We start from the raw sequence: 26,068 nt of genomic DNA on the forward strand, positions 1-26,068 counted from the left end.
TAAATCAGTGAACATAGCTGTGTTTTGCAGCATTTCTGAGAGAAGCTAAAGGATTCCACTGTGAAGTTGCGGAGTACTTTTAATTGCAACATTATGGGCTGCCAAGCTACCATCTAGAAAGGCTTCATCTACAGCCATCGCTTTTTAACCGACGATTACGTCAGGCCTTGATGAAACAAAATCACACACTGGCTGTACACACAGCTGATACTTCCGTAAGGAACAAAGTGAAACCTCTTCACTGTACTGGGCAAGCAAGAGATGTCTCTAAGCAGGTGCCATCGCTGTCTGCGTACATAGCAAAGGAGGAAATCCTGTCTGGCTCACGGCAGTCCCTACCTTGCTGCAGCATTTGCATTCTGCTCTTGCGTTGTCTCTTCCCCTGCCAACTGTCCTTTATGACAGAGCAGGTTTTGTTTTTTAAAGCCTTCCGTAGCAATGACAGTCACAGGCAACATTTTCCTAAGTATTCAAGTTCTTCAGTTTTTATTTCCTACTGCTGTTGCTGGTGAATTGAAAGTCTGGTGTACGCAGCTGTCAGAAGGGTCTTCATTCATCAGTGTGCACTTGCTCAATCTTAACCTTAAATCAATCCTTAACCTGCTTGACACACGCAGTACTGTGCCCACTGTTCAGTTCAAGCTACAGTTCGCAAACAGACCAAGACTGACCACTTACCGCAACTCCAGCATGGTAACTTGTCCCACAAGCAATAAGGATTAAACGACGACACCTCTGAATCTCCTTAATGTGATCCTTCAACCCACCAAGATTTACTGTAAGCAAGATTCAGAGAAAAAAATTAGGCTGGCCAGGTAGCAGAAATTCTCAAGACTACTGGTGCTAGCACACATGTTACAGTCTCCATCAACCACTTTGCAAAAACAAAAAATCACAAAAAGTAATCTTGCCACCAGCGCATGTAATTTTGGAAGCACTCCCTGTGAGACACACACATCGTCTTACAGCAGCATGTTTTAATCTCCCATGTCATCACCTACTTCCTCCTCTATAACTACTGTGAATAACTACTAGATATTGAGCTGTCAAAAATAAAGGAGGCTTAATCTCAATTACCAGTGTAGTCATCAAAGTTGACCCTTCCTCTCATCGTATTAACGACAGATTCTGGCTGCTCAAAAATTTCCTTCTGCATGAATGAGCTGAAGTTACCTACAAAAGAAAGGAATAAACAAAAAAAATGAGAACACTTTAAATTACCTCCTGGTAATTTACATTTTTCCTATGTATATAGGGAAAAGCTTGGACCAGAGTCACTAACAGGCCAGTTACCAGTCAGAAATTATTCTTTTTCTGCCAAAGCATCAGCTCATCATGTGAGCTCCATTCAAGTTACTAGAACGTGTCAAGGAAAGGTCAGATCTGGAATAGCAAGCCTGCTAGGGATCAATCTTGGGCAAAACAGATGCCCCCAAGCAGGAGGCAAAATCCTCAGCCCCACAGTTCTCCTCATTATGGTGTTAGCAGCTAGAGGGAAAGTCCCATTAGATAGATGTAAGGACTTTTTTCACCATGAGGGCAGTAAAGCACTGAAACAGGTGCTCAGACAGGCTGTGGGATTTCTGGCCTTGGAGATACTCCAAACTCAACTAAACAAGGCCCGTTAACACTCTGATCTACTCGGCCCTGCTCTTAACATGGGGATGGGACTAGATGATCTCCAGAGGTCTTTTTCAACCTGACTTATTCTGTGAGTCCGGGGAGGACCCGTGCATCTACACAGGTGACATTCAGAAGATTTTACCCTTCATAATTTGCTGAAGCTCCATCTGCAGAGTTTGGACAGCACGTCCGGGGTGATCGCCTGCTGTGCGTTTAATCCGGTGGATGGAAAGACGGCCATCAACCACAGCTGCTACATCATCATCTTCAAGGAAAATCACTCTGTTGGTATGCTCAATGACAGCACTATAAAAGAATACACCATTTGCCATAAGACGTTATTCTTCAGAGGAAGATGAGGGCAAGAGCCCTGTTTATAATCCGACATACAGCTTTTGATTCAAGAAAGTTACTCATTTCATTGGAATTTCTTTTAAAATAAGAGGAGCACTGTAAAGTACATTTCCACACTGCCAATATAACTGGATTTTTTCCACCTACCTCATTATTAATTTCAGTGCCTGCTTTAAGAAGAAACTATGAATTCCTCAAAGCTGCATGTGCAGCAATGTGTTCTAACCATTAGGAGCTAGAGAGTGAAAGTCAGGAAGACAGTAATTTGCCCTAGCACACAGGGTGCTCAACTACAGGTGCAGATTCCTTTCTTGGTTTTTCCAGCGATAAGCCACTGCCCCTCCCTGCATCTCATTTTCCCCATCTGTAAAACTGGGGACAGCCTGGCCACCTGTTAAAGTACTCTGAGATCTGTTTAGAAGCACTCCAAGAATTAGGTACTATTGAATACCTTCCCTGCCTGCAGTTTACTTGGGGAATGTCAGTATCAGAATTACCAGTGGGGTTTAAAATCTTTGGCCAGGTTTTTAGTCTGTACTCTCTCTTAGTTGAACAAGGCAAGCTGTACTGAAATACATCAGCTCCCTATTTTAGTAGCTTTTGTTCTGACCTTGGGCAACTCACTGAAAAGCTCTCTAAAATCAGAACATATCGGGGTGTCCTAAGACTCTCCAAAATGCTCTGATGAGAAGAGCTGCAGAAGTCAACCGTAGCAGTTTTTTTATGTTTCTGGAACAAGCATTCATTTCCCTAATACAGAGAAAACCAATAGCTCTGGTAAGGCTGCTGTCAAGTTAGTCTTTCCTCCCTCCACTGGGATTACAGTAAGCCACCTTTGATGATAACGGAATTGCACGTGTGCAGAGATCCCTGGAGAATCAACACAATCCTCCTGATAATTAGCATCTGTCCTGTTAATTTAGGTCAGTACTCTCTCAGGTTTTCTACCACTCACCTCAGAAATCTTATCAACAGATGTGCTTGAAGAAGGATAACACCGCTATTCCAAAGCAAGTGTTCATTTCTTTAACAGGAACTCTCACCTAATCCACCTCCCTCTCTTTCAGAGCTACATATGGTAACTAGTTAATGTTTGTAAAGTAATGGCCACATAGACATAATTTACTTTATTCATAAAGAAACCACAGCCTCCCCACCTCTTGTTCAAGGTCTCAGCTTTAAACAGTGTATTTTTATATACACTAGAAGATACTGAAAAACATTACCTAGCGTCAGAAGCAAAGTAGTACTCCACAGCTTTCTCCTCAACGGGGAAAAGGCAGGTGGTACTGTCAACACGAGACAGGTTGCAACTTCCCTTCTTGTCTTTACCTGGAAGACACGAGGATTAGGTACCGCACATACTGACAAATCTGGAACGCAGCTGCAATGTCAGTCTCCACCAGAAGTCCCAAGACACAGTACCAACATGAAGCACTATTTTCATCACTGACGGTGGTCACAGTAAATTGAGCAGCAACAATGGAAGAGGGCGGCATACTAGCACCCGTATTTTTGTGCCCTGTCTCAGTTTGCTTGCAAGGTTTTTTACGTGCTTTCAAATTAAGTCCGCAAGCGTAATGTAGCGCAGTTTTAAGTTTAGAGGAAAATACCAGTAAAAATTCAAATGAAAATCTATGTGTGGCTCCACTAGGAGAAGCGAATTCAAGCTGCTTTATGAGCAGTCACATTTACCCACATTTTCCCAGTTGAATCTGCCCTGTTTACCATTTTAAGTTTCTCCCATGCTCCTGTTTCACTAACTTTCCTGAGGCTTAGAGATATCAAGCAGGATTGCTCTTTCTTTGTCAGTTATTATCAGCACTGGGGAAATTCTTTCAGAGCTGCCACCTGCGCAACCACACTGTTCCACTGAGCACTGGCAGATGTAACCCAAACCTATTTTTGTCTGGCTGAGCTCATGTGTTCAGGCACAGGGCAGGAAATCCATGATTAAGTACTCAACGTTGTTCCTGAGCTATCAAATACAACTACCTCATTCTGATCCAAAAATTGTACAGCTGGTAAACTGCTGCAAGTCTTACGCTATTGCCAGGGAAGTATCTAGGTGTACTAAAGGACATAGAACTAAGAGTCAACTTCTGAAAAACTTGTACTAAGCCTTTAAAAAAGTTCAGTGTTTCACCAGGGATCCTTTCGGAGGTACTCTGGCAATTCCCAATACTCTCTAATCCTCCGCCTCCTCTTTAACTGTAGAAAATACTTCTCAGTTGCGAAGCACATCAGGAATGCAGATGAGGACCAAAACACCTACTGCTCAGCACTGACCTCGAACAAAATGATTTGCCAGTCATTGTGCACAGTATGGTAAGGGGTGGGGGAGGATTTACCAGCTTATCTAGCAAAATGTGACTATTGCTGAAGAATAACAACATTGAAGTTACTCTTAAATATTTATTCCATAAGCTCTAATGTTGTTTCACCTACTGGATACTGATCTGATTCAGTGATTTAAGTAGAGCTCATGATGTTTAGATTTATACTTCTGCAGATGAAAACATAAAGAAAAAATACTGCTTTCATGTTGATACTCAGTAAGAAGGTTCCACTCAGGCAACAATTTAGAGCCCTCTGCTTCAGTTAAGTCAGTAAATGAGGAAAACAACTCCTTTGTTGTTGAGACAGGACAGACTGATTTGTTTTTCAGAAAGGACAGAGCAAAGGTGTTAGTGGCCGTTCTCCAACAGAAACACCCATACTTGATCAAAACATGCAAATTTTGTTTCTCAAAATAGAACACTTCCCTGCATTGACTTTATTATGTTGCATTGCTTTCCTGTGGTACAGATTCTACACTGAGCTTATAACCAGAACGTGGTCTTATTATGCACACACACTTGCACTGTACGTATATCTTACCAAGGAGTGGTTGGAAAGTTACTGTGAGTATTATCAGCCAACGATGGCTGTTACGTTATCTATGGATTTGCCCATAGATTGTCCATTTATCTATAAAAAACCTGGATTCTTGCTCTACAGCACCCACCTCCCATTAACTAGAATTTAGAAGCAACACAGAAGTAATCTTTTAATCTCTTCCCTTCTAAATCAAAGAATGGAGACACCACAGAGAATTAACACAGGTACAGTAAAATGGGTGGGGGGCTGTCAGTTTTTCAGAAAAGCCCTAGTGCCTCTGACAGCTGAGGGACTTTGGTTCTTAAAGGTTAACCTTTAAGGAATTAAGGTTAACCCGACTTCAAAATTATACTCTAAACACTTTACAATGACTTGAGAGAAACATTTGGTAAAAAAAGCAAAACCTCACCTAATGTGTGGATTCAGGTAAACCAGCTCCTGACAGAGAACAAACATAGTTCACCTTTTGACAAACTGAGGTTTGTTTCTCCTCCAGCAGCACCGATTTCACCCACTGAGCTGTCAGTGCCCGAGGCCACTGTCTGCTGAGGGTGGAATCACATTTATTTTACAGTAGCTCAGAATCAGATCCTTTCCTCTTAGAGAAAAGTGCTCTCCTGCTTCAGATGTGAACTTAGTTCATCACATGTGATGGGTTAGCCTTCAAAAAAATTAAGTACTTAATGTGAATTAAAAATGGTTTACCCTGATAAACGAGCAAAGGGAAGTTAAGTTCCAGCCTCAGGGTCAACCTTACTGCTTCTACCAGAAGCTGCAATTCAGATTCACACTATGATCAGGAGGGAGGATGTAGCTCTTTGACAATCTGAACTCCAGAAGGAATTTTGGAGAATGCTTGCATTAGGATTATTAGCAACCTCCTAACAGGGTTTCACTCTTGTTTTGTTTTGGTTTTTTTAAGGTAATTTACTGTTTCCTTCTGTAATCAGAGCTGCAGGGAGCACTCTCCACAACCTGCACTAAGTCATCAATTTTGCAGATACACTGAGCATTATGTCAGAATATTTGAAATGGGATGGGTGCACTGATGGGTGGATTTTTCTGTGTGTTGCTCATGGTGTTTCTACCAAGAAGGAATTCTGATTATCCCACTTGTTTCACTACACTACACAGAAAGCAATAACCACATATTAAAGAGACAACACGTATTTGTCTTATTCATGATTCCTTTCCTAAGGAACTGGAGGATTTGTCTGAAATTTCAAGTATTAGATTTTCACTGGTAGGCACCTTCCTCCATTTTTATGGATATTCCATCAAAAGAATGATCCATAGATTGTACAGCTGAAAGTGTAATTGGGAAAAAAAAAAAACAAACCAAACTTCAGATAATCGGGGGGGGGGGGGGGGGGGGGGGGGGGGGAGAGCATCACATACATACATTCAGGATTACTGCTAATTACCCAACATCAACCAAGAGTAAACACAGACAAAACTTACTGGGACTGATTCTTCACGTTACATTGCAGCAAGCTATTGTTAGCAACACCATTAGGAAGTAGTATGACATACTGTGACAGTAAGTCCTTTTGATCACTGCAGTGCTTAGAGAACTAGTCCAGTGCCCAGTAACTGAATGGGTTCAGACTCCTCTGACAATGCTAAATTACGGGATAATTCTTAACCACTTTTCATTTTCAAGGGTGCAACTATGTGTCTACGGTGGTAAAACACAGGTGTGAGAGAAAGATGGACAGACAACATAAATATAGATTACCACACAAAGGCTAACAGCATTCTGCTTTTGAAAAATTACGTTGAGGGGGTGGGGGAAAGGTTGTGATAGTGAAGCACCTATAGCCTTCAACACACAGTCAGTTTTGTTCTTGAAAGCAATCAAGTCCACGAATGCCAACACGCCACACAGAAACTTAAGTAGCTAAGTTCAACTATACTGTTAACTTTACTACACTAAACTGTTCTGTTCTATTCTATTTTATTTTATTCCACTACATTAAGATGTGTTTTCCTTGCAACCTCTGGACATTAAAGCTTTGATTATAAAACTAGAGACTAACTTGAGGTATATGATGGTATAGCATGTGGTTAAAAACTTACTTTAAAAAAATCTCTTTTTTGTAACGACTGAATCTATAGATGAAAGTTTAAAAGTGTCATATGTATTCCAAAGCACGCAACTGTTTGTGAAACTCTTATGCTTTGGTACATTGGTCTGAGTGTGACTGGACCGTGGTTCCTCTGGGGAAGGGGCTGCTCACACTTACCCGTCCGGTAGAGTATCGGGATGTGGTCGGTGGAGAGCTTGTGCTCGCTGCGTACTCCTATTAGCAGGGGGCTGCCTCGCCTGCAAGAAGACATCGAGTTACAGCCCTCAGCACCTGAAGATTCACCACCTTGACACCCGACCTGAAGGGACTGTTATTCTCCAGCACAGCAACCGAACTGAACTAAAACAGAGCGAGCTCCTCCCAGATCAGTTGTTGGTGCTGCAAACATGGGAGGCCACAAGACAGAGCGAAAGAATCTCCAAATAAACACAATGCAAGGACACGAGGAATCTGTCTCAAATTTAGCCACAACTCTGCAAGAGTACTGCAATCCCACGGACACTAGAACCAGGAACACGCTCGCTATTGCTCACTGTACGTATCTGCAAACGGCACTGAAATTCAAAACCTGTGCTAGGCACGTGTATGGTTAAACCAACCCGACCAATGCTGATGTTTAGAAATGGAGTAGAAAACCTGAACACCAGGCTGGCCCAACTTCAAGTCAAACAGAGGACTTGGCCAAATACTGCCACAACGGCAAACACAAAGTTAAAACCATCTCCTTTCAAATCTCTCACAACCAGAGTCTACAAAAAAAAAAAAAAGCTGTTCCAGATGAGTTGTGAAACAGGTGGTCACTAAGACATTTTCAAATAATTTTGGGGAATTTTCTGTTATGACAAACAGAAAACAAGAGAAAGGAAATGAGAAACAACAGCTAGCCTCACCCCAGCATATACAGTGTGACGAGAACAACAGCTACCCCGTTGTCTCCTAACCTGGGGGGGGACCAAAACAAGTGACATATAGGGTGCAACAAGAATGTTCTTTCCCACAGCAATACTCACCGGGTACCGACCGCTTGACCAGGATAATGAACACTTTTGAACACAAGGGCAAAAGCACCTTCCTGGAACAAGAGAAATACAAACTGTTTAACCCTTCATTTGCGGCGGCCTGGGCCACCATTTCAGGACCGTGTTTCTCTGAACAAGAGATACTGAACAGAAGGCTTCACAGCTGTCTCCAGAACCACTAGAAGCTCCAGGCACCACATTCTGGGATGGAGTCCCTCCCCTGAGCCTGGGTAGCTCCTCTTCAACCACTTAATAAGTATTCTGAACTCCCTGACAGACACTGCACTTGGACATCACCGGCTACCCGTGCAAGTGCCCCTCAGAGTGCAGTGAGGGGACGTGCAAAGGCAAAAACCTGGTAAAAGAAGTGCCAAAGCTTTAGGGCATTTGCTCAGGTGTGGTGGTGCCACCAAACGTACAGGTGCGCCACCACAGCCTGCCAGCAAAACGTGTTCTTGGTCTGTTGCTACTACAGCTCCTGCCAGGGAAAATCACTGAAAAACCGTCTCCTAAACAAGGCGCTCTGGGATGAGAGGCAAGTTGCCAGTGGATCCTGTTCCTGCACACAACTCGGCAAGAACCGACACGAGGAAGCGCAGGCTGTGCACTGACGTTCCCACAAGGGGTCAGCATCTCTTCCACACGGAGGGTTCAGGCAAGATTGGAACAAGGGACTTGTTTGCACTGTCCCGCACCAGCTCCCGCCCCTGCCGCGCTCGCCACCCAACACAGCAGGGACTATCTGCCTCTAGATGCTGTCGCACCCCAAACCTAGCCATTTTTCACCGGTATACTGACTAATATTAAACAAATGTATGACCGAGACGAACGGTCAGAGGTAGGAAAGACAAAACCACTCCTCAACACGTGCCGCAGAACGTCTGGGGGCACACCCTGGCACAGGCACAGTGCTGCGCTGGCCACGCTACCCTGCGCAATACTGGAGTACAGCTGTCGGGTTTTTTGTGCGTGTGTGTGCGTCCCTCCCTGTCCCCACGCTGCTCCCAGCATTACCAGCTGCTGGATGACCCTCTCCACCAGGGTGGTGAAGCTGATGTCATCGCTGTCCCGGTTGTCGTACATGTACTTGACCAGTTTGGCGATGCTCTCCGTGTCCGTCTCCGACTCGAAGTCGTAGCCCTTGCTCTCCTGCAGCAACAGCACACGTTGGGCAACGGGCCCTCTGCCTTCCCTTCCCACCTTGCTTTTCCTTCCTTTCTCCTGCCTTTTCCTTCTTTCTTTTCCTTTTACTCCTCCCTTTCCTTTTTCCTGCCTTCAACTTTTCCTTCCCTCTTTTTCTCATGCCTTTCCTTTTCTTTGCTCCTGCCTTCCTCCCCACCTTCCATTTTCATCCTTCTCCTTGCCTTTTTGTTTCCTGCCTTTCCTTGCTTTTATCCCTCCATACTGCGTTTCTTTTTTCTTTTTCCATCATTCCCTCCTCCTTTTTCCTTTCTTCATTCCTGCCTTTCCTTTTCCTTCCCTTTTTCCTCTTCCTTCTTCCCTTTTCCTCTCCCCTGACTTGCCCTCTTCTGCTTTCCTTCCTTGTTCCGTTTTTCCTTCCCTCTTTCCTGACCTTCCTTTTTCCTCACCCATCCCTTCTTTGCTTCCTTTCCTCCTTCATTTTTGCTTTTCCTGCATTTCCTCTCCTTTCTTCCTTCTTTGCCGCCTTTTCCTTTCTCTTCTTTTTTCCTTCCTTCCTTCCCTTTCCCTTGGGCTTCTTTTCCTTCCTCCCATTTCCTTTTCCTTCCTTTCCTTCCCTTTTCTTGCCTCCCATTTCCTTCCTTCTTCCCTTCCCTTTTTCTTCCATCTTTCTCCTCCATCCGGATGTACCTCCTTTTCCCTCTCCTTCCCTCCTGCCTTTCCACTCCGTTAGCGCGAGGGAGGGGGAGAGGGTGTGAGAGGGCAAGTACAAGGTGAGTGTGAGCGACTGGGAGTGAGGATTGGCACGTGTGAGTAGAAGAGCAAGTGTGAACGGAGGAGTGAGAGTGCGTGTGAGTGCACACACAGTGGTGCACGGGGGGAGAGTGTGTGAGCGAGAGCGAAGTGAATGCGAGTGGGGACTGCGTGCAGAGAGTGCGAGGATGAGTATGAGTGCAGGTGGAGCACGGAGGGTAAGACGCAGGGTGCAAGAATGTGCAAGTGGAAAGTGAGCGTGACGTGCAAGAATGTGAGTGTGACTGGGGAAGTCAGTTTAAGTGTGAGTGAGGGAGTGTGCATGCAAGTGCTCCTCTGAGTGTGAGCTGGGGTGCGCAAGGGACTGCGAATGGGGGGACTGAGTGTGAGTGGGGGTGAGTGTGACTGGAAGAGTGTCAGTGCGAGTGTGGGGGGGGAGTGAGTGGGGGGAAGAGCGCAGGAGGGGAACAAGCGGCAGCGAGTGGGTGAGGGAGAGGGCAGGAGTGGGAGAATGGGGGAGTGTGAGTGGAGGGAGAGTATGAGCAAGGAAGGCGGGAGGTGGGAGTGTGGAGGAGTGTATAAAGGAGTGCGAGGAGACAGTGTGAGGAACGTGAGGGGCGGCACGTGAAAGAGTGGGGGGATTGTGAGAATAAGAATGGGAGTGAAGGGGAGTGAGGAGTGGAAGGGTGAGTGGGGGAATCAGGAGCGAGTGTGAGGTGAGAAGGGAGTGTGAGTCGGGGGTGTAAGTGGGAGAGCGAGTGTGAGAATGTGAGTGGGAATGAGCAGGGCAAGTCAAAGTGGGGGGAGGAGTGGGAGTGAGTGAGAATGAGCAGGTTGCGTGTGAGCGGAAGGTAAGTGGGGGAGTGAGTGTAAGAATATGAATGGGTGAGGGGGAAGTGAGAGAGTGGAGTGCAAGAGGAGCGTGAGGTGAGGGGGGAGTGAGACTGAGGGGAATGAGGAGGGTGAGTCAGAGCGAGTGAGGGAGTGTGAGCAAGAGGAGTGGGGGGTGAGTGGGAGAGCGTGAATGGGGGAGTGAGTAGGGAGTGAGGAGTGTTAGTGGGATGGTGACTGGGAAGTGAGAGTGGGGGGTGGGAGGGAGAGGGGTGGCATTTGAGTGGGGGAGTGCGAGTAGTGAATCGAGTGTGAGAATGTGAGTGGGGGAGTACGAGTGGGAGTGAGGAGGAGTGGGAAGGCAAGTTAGGGTGAGTGGGGAAGTGTGAGAATACGAGTGACGTGGAGTGGGAGAGGAAGACCGAGTGGGCAATGGGGCAAGTGAGTGGGGAGTGAGGAAGAATGTAAGTGGGAGGGTGAGTGTGGTTGGTTGGGAATGAGTAGAGGATTGTGGTCAGGAGGGAGTGTGGGAAGGTGAGCGAGTGGGAGAATGTGAGTGGAGGAGAGTAATGAATGTGAGGTGAGTGGGGAGCAAGTGTGAGAACAGGAGCAGGGGTGGACTATGAGCGGGGGAATGAGGAGCAAGGGGGGGGGCGAGAGGTGGGTGTGAGTGCAAGAGCATGAGTGGAGAGGAGTGGGAGAGAGGGAGGGAGTGGGCGAGAGCGCGCGTGGGGGGGAGAGCGAGTGGATGAGTGCAATAATGAAGGGTGTGCAAGTGGGGGGTGTGAATAGAGTGTGAACATGAGTGGGGAAGGAGTGGAGGGTGTAAGTGGGAGAGAGAGTGGGGGTGAGGAGGAGAGCAGGAGTAAGGGAGTTTAAGTGGGCGAGTGTGAGTGGGGGAGCATGAGTGGGAGTAAGAGTAGGGGAGGGTGAACGGAGGAGAGTGAGCGTGAGGAGGGGTGTGAGGGGATCAAGGGAGCGTAGCTTGGGGTGCGTGAGTAGGGAGCAAGTGTGAACGTGAGAATATGAGGGGGAACGTGGTGAGTGTGAGTGGGGGAGTGAGGAAGAATGTGGGTGTGAGTGACCAGGGGAGTGTGAGTGAAGTAGGGAGGGGGATGGGGGACAATGTACTCACAGAGTAGGAGAGCTAGTGCAAGCAAGAGTGTAAGGGAAGGATTGTGAGTGTAAACATGAGTGGGAGTGTGAGTGGAAATATGAGTGGGGGAACACGAAGGGAGGAGAGCCAATGTGAGTGGGGGAGTGGGCGTGAGGCGCGGGGGGGAGTGGAGGAATGCGAGTGGGGGAGTGAGTGGGGAAGCGCGTGAGAGCAGAAGTGAGTGGGAGAGCGGGAGTGAGTGTCACTCACACGCGGGTCACTCACCAGGAACTTCCGCAGGTCCTTGTAGTTGGTGATGATGCCATTGTGGATGACGATGAACTCTGGAGACAGAGGAAAGGCCCCACTCAGCCCCAGCACCAGCCCCCGGCCTGGCAGTGGGCGCCCGCGGCCGCGTAACACAGACAGCAGAGACCACAAAGCTTTATTGTGTGAGAAGCCGCACTTGGCAGAACTAAGAGAAGAGCTTCACCTCCTGGTGTGATGTCCTCGCTCTGCCCCAGCGGGCATGGCTGGTATGGCACAAGATAATCACGACCTGGGTGGGACTCGGGCTACCGAGATCCTGCAAAGTTTCTGGAGGCACTTAAGCGCTTGGCAGTTTCCAGCCTGCTGGAAGCAATTAACCGCCGCGCTCCTCCTGCCAGTCTGTGGGTGCTGCTCCTCCGGCAGCTGCACTGAACACTAACCAAGCTGCCGGCTGCAGCGGCATGGAGCAGAGCAAGCCCCTTCCGTACAGTGGCGATTATGAAAGAAACATAAATAAATAGGAAAAAAAAAGTACACAAAATTCCATTCCAAAGAACAGCCACGAAAATTCTTACCATCTGGGTTTCATTCCGTGTTTACCTCCTCCTTGCACTGTGCCCATGCACTCACCGAACCTCCAGGCACTAATTCCAATCCTTCCTGAGATCATTCATGGCGGCGAACACACCCCGTGCCCAGAAATCAAGTCCAAACCCCTCCGGCTTCACAGTAACTGGGCTCGGCATCGTGGCCCGCAATAAACCCACTGCCCTGGGTCCAGCCACCCCTCCCGTGACGCGCCAGGCATCGCAGACGGCAGCAAGCTTTTCCAGATGCTCTGAGACCTGCCGAGGAGCGCACAGTTCCTCAAGCAAACGCACTTACCGTTGTTTTTATCTGAGCGTTGCGGGTGGCTGTTGATCGGACTGGGCTCGCCGTGGGTAGCCCAGCGCGTGTGGGCGATTCCAAGGTGTACATCAAACTCGATGTCGAGGTCCATGTCCTGTTGCTCTGCAGCAGAAGTAGGAGAAGTTTTTAGTACTGAGGGGCTGTCCCTACCCCAAAGTCAATGTGGGAGTATCACCAGGCCTCCAGCATCCACGAGACAGCAATACTGACAGGGAAACAGGATCAGCAAATCCAAAAAAATATCAAGCGTCTTTTCAGGGGATTCAGAATGCAGATGCACACAAGCGACCTCCCTGCATCCCTCACCCCGCCAAAATAAAAAACAACTTTTAAGATAGAATTCAACCTTGATTTTATCTCTCAGGGTGCACCCTGCCATCCTGTCACCTGCCATATGCTGGACCGAACCAGCCCAATTCACGGTTACATACCACTGTGGTTAGAATATTCATCACTAACCCTTGTCTCTAGAAAGCATACCATTAGCATTAATATTTCTCTGGAAAAAAACACTCCTTTTATTCCACAAGTGTATCCACAATCTCTTTGAAACTGTATATCCTGCAATTTTCTTGAGCAGGTAAACATTTCTTCAGAAATATTTTGTCTATCTTCTATTTCCGTAATGCACATACCTCCTTGCCCGGCCTTTTCAGTTCCTGGTTTCCTCTACACTAAGATTAGATCTACCCGCCTTCCTTTAGGATGAACAGCACTCTGCACCCTCAGGTTAACACTAGCATGGGTTAAAAACAGTTAAGTTACAACAACACAGTAGCTCTTGAACGCAAACTAGAGATCTTGACTCCTCTGAAAAGCATCTTCCCGTTCTCACACAGCTTACCCGTATTCCACACCCAACAACGTTGTGTTTCTTTGCATCGTGCTTGGATTTAATGAACCTAATGTTTAAATCAAGGGAACACAAAGAGGCAGAAACAGATGCAGAAGACCTCACTCTCTGTGTCCTGATCAACTTGACAGTCACACACATACACTAGTGCCTTCCTGAAGCCAATTGCTCAGCCCATCACTACTTGGATGGACAGCTTTAGTTGGGACAAGCATTACACAGGAAAATTTAAAATTCAACCGGTGAAGTTATTAGAGCATTTATCTTTTTTGCCCAAGCTCTAAGTCTCTGATAATTATCTCCCAGTAATTCCCCTTTCCCCAATTTAAGGAGTTTTATTGTTTGGGGGTTTTTTTTGGCCTTGTTTTCTAAAATGTATGCCAGGTCTATTTTGCTCTAACAGGATGCGATTTATTTGTCTTAAGAAATCAGGACTTCTCTGTAACTTCATGACAACATCCCTAGGATCACTGGGTTCTTCACAGCAAATGCATGAGTGTTTACAACTCTGGCACACAAGTTATTTGGAAATAGTGTGTTTCTGGGTAAAACAGATGATATTCAAAATGCAAATGAGATGACAGGACATTTCAGGGAAAGAGAGCAGGCAAAGAGCAAAAGGGAAATACGTACTGTGAACCTCTTCATCCAGAGCTTTCACTTTCCCCTTCTGTTTGATAAGCTGGATTTTGCAAGCATTAGCTTCCCAGTCTTTGTCATTTCCGCCATCAACTCCCACACCTGAGCACCACCACGGAACATGAAGAAAGAGTGTCAAGTGCAGAAAGTACAGGATTTTATGTAAACAAATACTGCCAATTTTTTTTTTTTTTTCTTTTTACAGTGCCCTTTCTCCCCACAGCTTACCCTCCAAATAAAGGCAAGAAAACCTTTAGATTAGAAGTGAGTTTTCCCTTGTCATCTTGAAGGTATTTTTAAAGCCTTAGGTAACAGGCATCAAGAATGTTTATAGAGATCTGTATACCGAAAGTTAATCCAAACTTCTGACCACATGATCACAGGCACATCCAATTTGTGTTTCAGCTTTCTTCAAAAGCAGATGACAGTCGAAACATTTTACCAGCACACCACAAAAATCATCATTTACAAGTGAAAATTTAAACAAGAACCACTGTTGCTCAGAGAGCGCTACCTGCAGAATCATAGCCTCTGTACTCCAGCCGCTGGAGCCCTTTGATAAGGGTCTCCAGGATCTCCCGTCTTGTCCGGGGAACATGGTAGTTCAGGTAAGCAAAGATGCCTGTATGGAGGAAAAGAGCATAATTTTAGAACAAAATCACAGCTCAGGAAACTCTGTATGTGCCATCCACTTAGTATGCACACTAAGTTAAAACTCAGACAGGCCTTCGTACCAAGAACCCCCTGCAGGAAGGCACCACCGTGTTTGCAGCTTTTCCTTACCCTGCCTGAGGTCCAACGGAGAAGATGTCACTAACACTGAAGAGATCAAAACTAACCACAAAATGCCAGCATCCTTCTCACAACACTGAAGGCAACTAACAGGACAAGCCTGGGCATGATGGGAGAAAGAATTTCCCCGTGAGCTGGACCTACACAACAGAATGAGCTGTCAGGAGACGATGCAGGGGACAGGAAACTCATCACTCCAGATGAAAAATTCAAGGTTTGCTAACCCTGAGCTTCACATGCTGAAGAACCACCTTCAAAAGGAATTCTTCCTTGAACAGCTTTCTCTAAGTTCCTCCCACAGACTCACTAAGAAAAAAATCATTTAACTCGTGCAAACTAACACCCTCAAACTAATGGAGCTATTTTTTCTGTAGGTTGCAAAGGAAGATAAATTGTTGCTTCTATTTTTAAGCAGTGATGGGGACACACAAATTCCTAGATCTCTGATGCTAACTATGGCTCTATTTCAGAAAGATTTCCTTTGGTGTCACCATGAAGCAGTAGCATGAGAAGACATTTACTGGATGCTAGAAATATCTGTACTTGAAATCTACCATTTCACCCTAACATTTTAAAAGAGAAAAACATGCCTGTGGAAAAAAAGCAAGACAGGTTTCACACAAACAGCCATATATGTGAGTGACTGGTTATTCAAGGTTTGTAATTTGAGAAACTTTATCAAAACCTTTTGAGGAGAACAGAGTTGTCGTGCACACACAAAAACAAAGTCCTTTTAAAGGCATCCCAAATCTTTGATTTTTTCCTGATAGTACTGCCATACAGCCTTGCCTCACAGTTCCCGAACTTTTATTCACGTGAAAAATTTTACTCCCAAGATGATTTTTGGAACATGTATCTTTGTGTTTACCCACAGATTATTTTAAAGAACATTTGGAAAACTGCATTCCCAAGATGTTTGTGTTTTGGAATTAAACTAAACAATTCAAAGCCTTTTGATGTCTGAATCTATTTTATAAGTAGAAATACAGGCTACTCAGAGTTGATGGACACACTGAATACCACATAGCAAAGTGCTGAAACATTGACAAGGGACTTCTTGGCCTGAGCAGGGACAACAAGGTCGTACGCAGCCATGTACCATTCTGACGCTCTCCTATTCCTTCTCCCTCTTCCACAGACTTCGGCTACAGGTCTCGGGACAAGTCTGTCATAAGCTTCACCTGCCCACCATAAGCACCAGCACTAGAAGTTACATTTCCCTGCAGTTCTGCTGCAAAAAGAGCATACCACATCTCACTTATTTTCTTTCATAGTGCTAGAAAAAATTAGATGCATGTTCTATTGTTCCTCTTTCTTAAACCACCTAGTCAGATGAAGCAGGGGGAGGAAAGGAGATTTTTTTGGTTTCTTTAGCTTCTACCTTCATTTCCCCAAAACCCAATAACCACTTGCAAGACTATCAGGACCAAGTTTATAAAAATTTGTGGTTTCACTTCCATTGCTCCTGACATCCCAAACCAATCACGCACACAGGCTGCTGCTGCCGTCTCCTGATGGCATTTGTTCAACTTGAATGTTGGTTCCAGTAACTACACAGACAGGGTGAGGTTCCCCTCCACCACCTCGCAATTCACAGCTAAAATCTCAACAGATAAAATGCTGACAGCAGTTAACAATCTCTGCTGTATTCCAAAAAGCTTCCTCTGAAGGATACTTCCCCCACACTCTCAATCTCCAAACCTTCCTCCCCACCCTTCTGGCAAAAAAAAAAGCTTTCCAATTTGAGATACTTAGTTCACTCTGTTTCTAAAAACTGCATTCTTCAGGCAAACAGCAACCTCCCTGTTTACAAGTGAATTGACTCCAAATAGCTGTCATCCAGGCTGAAGGATGGCACATTTCAGCTACATCCTGGATGCCTAAAATCCTTTACATGACTTCCAGGTCTTACAACAGGAGTACAAAGCAGACTGCTTTATTAGCAGGCAGCTGGAAAAGCCCCTCTCTCCCTATTTACCAGAAACCTCCCAAACAGATGCCCAATGCAGCAGTAGCATTACACATAAAATAACAAGCGTATACCATAAAGCAAAGAAAACAAGCACACGAGACGTCTTTAAAAAGGCAGGCTGGGTTCCAGCAGTTCCTGACATTTCCCTTTACACCAAAGCCACCCACCATGGCATCCAAAGTAAAGCTACTTCAGAAGGCATAATTATAACCAGCACGAATAATTATGGAAACATGAACACTGCTTACATTTTTCCAAATTAGCTAACTAATTTCAGAGCTGAAACCTCTCTCCATGTTTTATGTTTATGCACCTTGGAACCATACGCTAAGGGTCCCATTCTGACCCAAACCCTGGAGCCTTAGACCTCTTTTTGATGGCGCCAGGCAGCTCCTCGCTCTGGCGTTAGCTGGGACCATCAAACCACTCTCCAGAAGCACCTACAACCTCTGCGTCCCCCTCGGTGGCGTTTCAGCTATCTCGCTATGGCATAACCAGCCCCACTCAGGCATAGAGCTTCCTAGGAAGTTATTCCACTACCACGGCACAACACCAAAGGCCACTCAAGTGGGATACGCTCTTTTGAGCAAACAGGGACCGATGACAAGCGTTAAGGTGCTCTGGAGTTTGAACGACAGGCTGGCCGCAGCGAGACAGTTCCTGGAAGTCCTTTCCAGCAAACAGCAGCAGTGCGAGAGGCACAAGAGCCTCAGTGACGGGAGCATAGAGGAGGCCTTCTTCACTGGCAGGGCATCACGCTGGGTGACTGGGGGGCAAAAATGGAACAGGCTGTCGAGCTGGCATGCAAAGGGTGAAACAGAGCCACTGGGGAAGGAACTGCGTGCAAAAGGGACGATAGGTATGGGCACCTGCCAAGAAGGAAGAAGAAAAGAGGACTGTCGGAAAGATGGAGGGGAAGTAGTGTAGAACAGGACAGTAAGCTGATCGCAGGTAGTCTGCTCTGCCACCTTACATCCCATCACAGCTGCCCACCAGCACCTCCAGGCCTCTCCAAACAACAGCGTGCCAGAGGTGTGTGAAGGTAGTCATCCCCCCCACCCCGCGCCAAAGGAACAGCAGGCATCACCCATGTAACGCTACCAGGCACCCAGCTACAAAAAAACAAACTTGTTTCCAGGCCACGACATTGCATTTTTAATGAGGGTATTTTCCACTGAAGCAGACTGGGGGGGCCCAATGCAGTCATCTCAGTGGCCCTGCAGAAAGCACAGACCGTGCGTCCCCTCCTAAACACCACACATCTGGAACTGAAAACAGACACAGCCCCAAGGGGCGGGGGGGGCTACCAAGGAAACACTACGGCATCTCGCTCAGAGCCCCAGTGAAGATCACTTTGCACAGCGCTTTCCACACAGACGCTTGGTGCCCCAGCAAAGCCACTAAAATGAAGTCCTCCGTGTGAAAAAAGAGTCTAACTCAATAGATGGACACAATTATTAGGCAGAAACTCAGTTTCCTTTCATAAAATATTTTTGTAAATGTGCATTGATCATTTTAGTCTCCATCCTGCTTCTGGCACAAGGATCGCAACTTATTCTGAACCAGAAAAAATGGCTCAAAACCAGAACGATTTCCCTCTAGGCAGGGCTGACTTTGGACATCTTTGTTAAATCTGAATCTAAATCAGACAGTGGCTTCAATAGTTATTTTCTCTGCCCATTTCAACAAGTTCAGTCACACCTCAACTGAAAAAAAAAAAAAAACAAACCAAAAAAACAACAACCCAAAACTTGATTCCTTGTCACAGATCACAACTGCTAGCTGTGTACAACAAAACGCCATGTACTGAATATGGGCACAAGGTAGAAACCGACTTCCTCCAGGAAGGGATGGATCATCTGGAATGAGACTGAAAAACAGTAGTGTTTATTTCTACTTGTACTGTAAACAAACAGAAAACATCTATCTAGAAAGGAGCCAACTTGGCATTTGTCTCAGGCATTGGAAAAAATCTATTAATTACAGCACAATTATATTATGATTATTCATGAGGACTGTGAAAAAAATCTGAATCTAAGACTAAGAATGCCACAAAAAAAACCCCCAAACCCAAGGAATTCAGTGCTTCTTATCAGAAAACACAGACTATGAAAACCAAGCCAAGTAAAAGAAATGCAAATACAGTACTGACGCTGCAAAACATGCGGACACACTCTTCAAAAAAGATGACCATGTAAAGATTGGGAGATTCAGTTTTGATTCAGTTCAGCTTTTAGATCTTGACAGGAAAAGAGCTGGAGTGATAATGGAGACATCACTATGAAAACAAAATGCTAAGAACTCACCTGTGATCGACACATTTTACAAATGAGAAGGCAAGTAAGACAAGCAGGTTTAAAACTCATCTTAGAGAAAACACGAAAAAAAGGAAATAAAAATAAATAGAATAGTATGTAAAAATGATGCACAATTAAAGTAAAAAATGGGACAATAAGGCTGCCAAAAATGAATACGAGTCTTCCTAAATGCATGACTTAACTAATCTGCAAGCTAAAAATCAAATATTTGAAGGCTTATCACCCATTTATGACACTTGATCATGATGAATTACGTGTAACAACAGTTTCATTTACTGGAAATATTTTCAAATGCATTTCATCTTCCCCTTTTCAAACATCCCATAACGACGTGATTCTTCATAGCTTGAGAAAGTTTCAATCCACATTTAGAAATCAGCATTTTTACTGGCTCTACCCTAACTATTGGGTTATTCAGGAATATATGAGCAATCACACCCTGTAATCACTTCCATTTTTAAGTACAATTCCACTGCCCTCGACATAAACACTGATGAGAAAAAAAAGACCCAAAGCATTAAATGCTTGTTATGCTTCACTGATCTAAGTGTATTTTTGAAAAAGGTTTATTTCTTCCAGCAGCCACCAATAGGGCTCTACAGATAAAAATTTTGCTCTGGAGTTAGACCTCAAGCCTTTGGTCCCATCTGTGTAAAAGTACAGCAAGGAAGGCGGCTGTGCTGAGTCAAAGGGCATTCAGGTGATACTCATGTCCCAGCATGATGCAAAGCCCTGGCTGTTCAAGAAAAGAACCTCTTTTTACTCAAAAGCTGAACGAAGGATCACTTCATCCAGCTACAAAATGTAGCCTTCTCTTGAGGTGGAACGTGGCACACAACAACTCTTAACCTTGCAGTTTATACTATAAAAGACCTTTCTACCACACACCAGAGACCTTTTTTTCTCCAAATCACAATGCCTTGTTAAAGCCTTACTCTATCCCTCCCTGTGCTTATATTCAAATCAATCTAGACAATTCAAAAGATGAAAAGATATCAACTGCACAGATCTTTACAGCTGCTTGAAGGCTTCCGTGAGGAGCGCTCTGTCACAAAGCGCCAATTTTTCTGTCAAAGTGACAATTCATTTAAATCACAACAGTCAATGGAAACATGTTGGTTTTGATAAAATTCCAACGCAAATCGAGCAAATTTCCATCAGGGTCCCATCTAGTGCACCACCAGCTTATCCCCCTTGCCAGCCTAGATGCCAGGTGCTGAAACTGTAGAAATCTTGGAAGTCCAAGCAGAACGTTCCTGAAACCAAGCCACCGTGAATTTCAGGTCCCTAGCAGACTTGAAAAGAGGAGTTTCAATTTCAGCTCAACTTACGCATTTAGACACTATTTAACACAAGTGTGTTTCACTAATAACGCCGCATCTGCCCTCTCTAACTCGCGCTCTGGAACAAGCCAGAAAGAGGAAGTATTACAGAAAACCATTGAATGACATTTAATTACACTACCTTGACAAGCCTGGAGTTGGCATTGTTCAAGGTGAAATACACGCTATGCGACAAAAAAACCAGCACCACCCTGTGAACTTCATCCTAGTCCAGCATTGTTTATAATTGTGAATTCCCAGCTACAATAAGACAGCGGCAAGCATACTACAGGAATTTAGATCTGACAGGCTCAGAAAACACAATACCCCTGGTCTGGAATACACTAATATACTTCAGGACTTGACACTAATATAATTCAGGATTAGAACAGCAGTCACGCTTTACAACATAATAAAACATTTAAACTAGTAACTTGACACAGGACTTTGTACACACGGACTGAAAAGACTTGTTCAAAGCATGTCAGCTTATCATACAATTCTTGAATCACACTAAGACCTGCCATAGTAAGAAGCCCTGTATGTATTTCTCCTAAGTGAAGTATCTTGAACAATATAATTTAGAACATAAAACACTTCCTTTCTTGCAAGTTTGTCTTAAAAACCTTACCTGGTGAACCACCAGCAGAACAGGTATTCAGCTGCTTGTGAAACTCAACTCTCTTCGAACCAATTTTTAATGTTCAAGCACAAAACCTAGGCCTTCTTAATGACAGCTACACAAAGAATTCCCTATAACAGGTGACAGATTTTTAACAGAATAGCATGTTTACCACACAGATGTTCATTATTTCTATTGTTGACACTCACTGAAATACTTTTTCCGAGACCTTCATTTTCCCATGACCTTTTTGGGGCTCATGTTCCTTTATTTCTTGGCAAGTTCACAGGCAAATGAAATTAATCACTGCTTCCAGGTAAGAATAAATGATCTCCTCTAGTGTCTTGAATACGTGAAGTTACTCAGGAATAGCTTCTCCTAATCCTTTTCCCACAAAAGCCTTCAGGCTAGGTTTACTGTCGGAATTACAAATTCCTTTATACCATACCATATACTGTTTAAAACCATTTCAACAGATGATGTTATCAGTACATCCACTTGGCAATTCCAAAGAATCCTTTATCCTGGCGATGATTATTAGGCCTCAAGTCTTCAACAAATTAGATGCAGGCTACTAAATATCACTGACTTAATATACATTACAGACCGGGAAAACCGATAGAAGTATTTTTCTTCAAACTACAGCAGGGGAGACACCAGGCAGTAACAGGAAGTTCTAACACAGATATTAATCGTAGCACAGAACAAAGTCCCCAAACTGATGCTCAAAACCTGCTGGAGCGGGCTCCTATTATTTGCTGTGGGCTCCTATTACTTGCTGCCTGGCGGTTCAGTGAGGTAGAATGCTGTGCCAACCCCTGCATACCAAAACGATGCTAATTCTGCACAGTTTGAATGAGCGCAAGGTCAGAAAAAAGCAGGCTATCGTCATTACGTCTGCTAGCTGTATATGGGAGAGTTCACATTCAAATTATCGAGTCTGTGCTGGGAAAAAAGCAAAGCAGAAAAACATCCACTCCGTGGAGGACCACATTTGTCCACTGGATGCTTCTTTTACCACCCACACGCACGCCGCTCCAGCTAAAAAGGGCAGGATTTCTCCTGTCTAGAGTGAACAACCAGCACATCAATTCTAAGGACTCATTCTGGCCAAGAGCTGCTACTCTATGCTTCACAGGAAGGCATACACCTAGGTGTACAAATGGTACTTGGGCAGGCGGGAGGGCAGTCCCCACTGACGTACCTGCAAACCCTAAAACCTGAAACTCAAGTCTGTCTTAAGCCCGTTTTTGTCTTCAGTAATCGCTAGTAACACAAGACCTAAGTTCTACAGTCCCCTTTTGTCCTTAAAAACAGTCACGGCATACAACAGGTTTACTTATTTACAGAACAGTCAATGGAGCCTGACTACCTTGAAAAACCTGTTTTCCAAATTATTTCATAGATGCCATCGAACTGGTTTGGTGCATTCAGACGAAAGCACACCAAATTTATACCTGGCTAGGTCTTCAAAGTGCAAGTTTGTAATACCCACCAAGAACAAAACCTACTTTTCACTAACGCTATTAAAAACGAAAACCCAGCACATCTAAACAGCAGGCCTGTCGTTTGTGCCAGGCATCAAGGAACTGAACTTTGAGGCTACTTTCCTTTACCTGTCAAGCGGTACGAGCACATCAGTTCACATGACTTCATAAGGGCACGCACATGTAAACCTGAACATCGGATTATCAGCATGTTGAAAACATTGTGTTGGTAATTCCAGCCTTGAAGCTGTCATAGGGAGAACTCAGATAACAACAGCAGCATTGCCAACTTTTAAAAAAAAAATTTGTCTTGATAACTACCTTCCCATCTGAGATGAATTGGATAAAAATCTGAACATGGACCGTGTAGCCACCAGGCAGCGTGGCAAGACAAAGCAATGTATATCCTGACTTACAATTCTATTACAGAAATGTTGTCTGAGGCTTGCACAGCTGTCACGACACTGCGTGACACAGCTACTCAGACCTTGCGGAGGCCACAGCATGAGAAATCAGAGCCCTCTACTCCAAGACGTAGACTCCCGTGACTTGAGTTAGGAGACACAATTAAGTCTTGTTAACGTAAGCGCTCAGGCTACCTACAAGCCAGCTCTGCCTACTTATGACGCTTGCAGGACCATCCGAGAGTGCAATGCCTCAATTTCTTCACCTTGTTCCTTTGCTGTAGTCTACTGCTACTGTACGGAAAAAAGCCCAAACTGCCACTGCAATTCACGTTTCCTAACGTGAGCGGAGACCACCAGCAATTTTGTCTTGCGCTCACCAGCCGGACCACAAACGGCAGCAGCAGAGACTGTATTCCTTAGTTTCTGCGCTTAACCACAAGTCACAAGAGTTCATGTGGTAGCACCCTCAGACTCCAAACAGTTCTCCTGTTCCCTACAAAAACCTTAACTGTCTTCAGCCGCGCACTTCCTGCATTCAGAAGCTCCACAATTTCCAAGGCTTATTTTTCTGTATTAACGTGCTCAGTTAATGCTCTCCTCTTCTCGTTTTTCACTATAGGATATATCTCTGGCTCCGAGAGCAAGACTCAACAACAGAGCCAATAATCCTTAATGCTTTTCTTACTGCTCCATAAAATGTTTCAATATCCAAGAAGAACTTTGCTTATATTGAAAAGGGGAGAAACACATTAAATCTTGAAAGCAACTAAGTAACTACCCACAGCATTTTCAGGGCTTATTACCCTTAAAAAGACAAAGAGCAGAATGTTAACATTGCACATTTCAAAGGCTGGACCTCAAATAAGGCAAGCACAAGGCACCAAAACCATCCCTATTCTTGCAGCAAGCTATTTATAATTATCCTTTCTATTCTTAGCTTTGCTCCACTTTGTACTTTTAACGCAAATTAACAGCGTGTTAAATGTAAGCTGAAGTATGAATTCCCGATTGCCTCTTCGTAGCGATCCACAGACTTGACAGTTTGAAGGCGATACCGGTTCAATCTCACAAAAACAATGAAAGAAATGGCAACTTGCATGTTAAGTATAAAACCCATAGTCTTACTTGGAGCATCATTTTAATTTTGCATATAAAAATACAGAAAAAAACCCCAAAGAAGGAAATGTGGAAAGACAAATAAGAAGAGCCCGCAGGTCACTGCTGCTTAAACTTCCATGGAAAAACACAAAGCTGACGTGATAGAAAAAAAGAGGAAGAGAAAGGATAAATTATATTCCTGTGTCCAAAAGATGAGGTAGAGCAATTGCACTAATATGGCAAACAGGAGTGGAAAGTACCTAAGTGATTTTGGAGACCAAGCCTCACTAGCTCATGCTCCAGTTCGCTTAAGGCATGTGTTCAACACAGGGAAGCTCCGCCGGGCCGTGAACAGACTGGGATGAGCTGGTGCACAACCCTGCAATGGACACTCCTAAGACACGGTTAAACCCATTTACCTGTCTGCCTCACAACCTACGCCGAGTAAACTTGAAGCAATGTATGAGTATCCACATCAGAAGTTGTAACGCCTAAAAAAATAACAATAAACACCACTTTTCACCTAAAAGTGGGAGTGGTTATTCTGATACGACCAGAGCAGCGTTTAGAAATGCTACCAGTGAAACCCGTCTCCCTTTCCAATAACGTAGATGCTACTGACGTTCACTGGGGCTTCGGCTCCTAAGTCGCTTCGTTGCTTTTTGAGAACTACAACCTATAACCCACCCGACGCGGCACGGGAGCGTCAAACCCCACCAACATCCCCGAGTGCCCTGAAGGCTTCTGCATCGAGAAAAACTGCGTATTTTTAGTACTGTCGGGTCTCAGGCGGACCGAGGGCGCTGGCCTTCCGTACGCTCCGGCCACATTTGCAATTTCGGGAGAATTTGCCCTTTCAAGTTATGAACACGTTGGAAGACGCCTCCCCCGGAGAAGCGTACGCGGAGGGCGGACGAGGCGATGACATTTTCAGATAACGGAGACGGGGCGGGGGAGACCCTTCTCGCTATAACCGAGGCAACGCAGAAGCGGCCCGGCTTCTTTTTTTTTTTTTTTTTCCGCCCAAATTACCGGGGGGGCGGGGGAGTGCGTGCCCCCGGGGGTCGGGCTGTTCCACCGCCGCACGCTTTCACCTCGGCACCGGCCGGCCTAGCGCTGCTCCTCCGGCGGCGGGGGAAGCGGAGCAAGGACCCTGCCCACGCCGACCGGGACACCCCCCCCCCCCCCGCCTCCAGCTCCCGCAGCAGGCGCTACCCGACCCCCCCCCCCCCGCCCCGGCCCTGCCCTCCCCTTACCGCACATGGTGCGCTCCCCTCCGCGGCCGCGCTGCCTCTGCGCGCCGGGGCCGCGCCGCCCGCCCCCCGCGGCGGGGAGGGGAGCGCAGGGCGCAGGCTCGCCGCCCGCCCCGCCATTGGGGCCCCGCCGAACGCCCCGCCCGGTCCGGCCCCCCCCCGGGACGTGGCAGCCGGATCCGCGTCCGGCGGCGGGGCGGTGCCCACGGCCCCGCACCGGGACCGGGACTGGGCGGGGGTGGGGGGGACACGGACAAAAGGCTTGCCGCCCCCCGGCCCTCCTCCGTTCCTTGTACCGTGCGGGAGGGCCGGCACCGGGCGCTCGGGGAGGACCGAGTCC

The 26,068-nt window shown here is 45.8% G+C and overlaps 1 protein-coding gene across 1 annotated transcript in view; it reads right to left on the reverse strand.

The window, feature by feature from the left end:
- Nucleotides 1-25,794, reverse strand: part of GFPT1 (glutamine--fructose-6-phosphate transaminase 1) — a 37,323-nt gene extending 11,529 nt beyond the window's left edge. The window contains 12 exon segments of the mRNA XM_030036087.1: nt 679-776; nt 1,078-1,173; nt 1,766-1,929; nt 3,204-3,309; nt 7,104-7,183; nt 7,958-8,019; nt 8,981-9,115; nt 12,072-12,130; nt 12,942-13,067; nt 14,452-14,559; nt 14,972-15,079; nt 25,732-25,794. Coding sequence (XP_029891947.1) covers nt 679-776; nt 1,078-1,173; nt 1,766-1,929; nt 3,204-3,309; nt 7,104-7,183; nt 7,958-8,019; nt 8,981-9,115; nt 12,072-12,130; nt 12,942-13,067; nt 14,452-14,559; nt 14,972-15,079; nt 25,732-25,738 — 1,149 coding nt within the window. The 5' untranslated portion in view covers nt 25,739-25,794.
- Between the last annotated feature and the right edge of the window lie 274 nt (nt 25,795-26,068).

This window comes from Aquila chrysaetos, chromosome 13 (assembly GCF_900496995.4).
Source record: "Aquila chrysaetos chrysaetos chromosome 13, bAquChr1.4, whole genome shotgun sequence".
Taxonomy (NCBI): Eukaryota; Metazoa; Chordata; class Aves; order Accipitriformes; family Accipitridae; genus Aquila; species Aquila chrysaetos.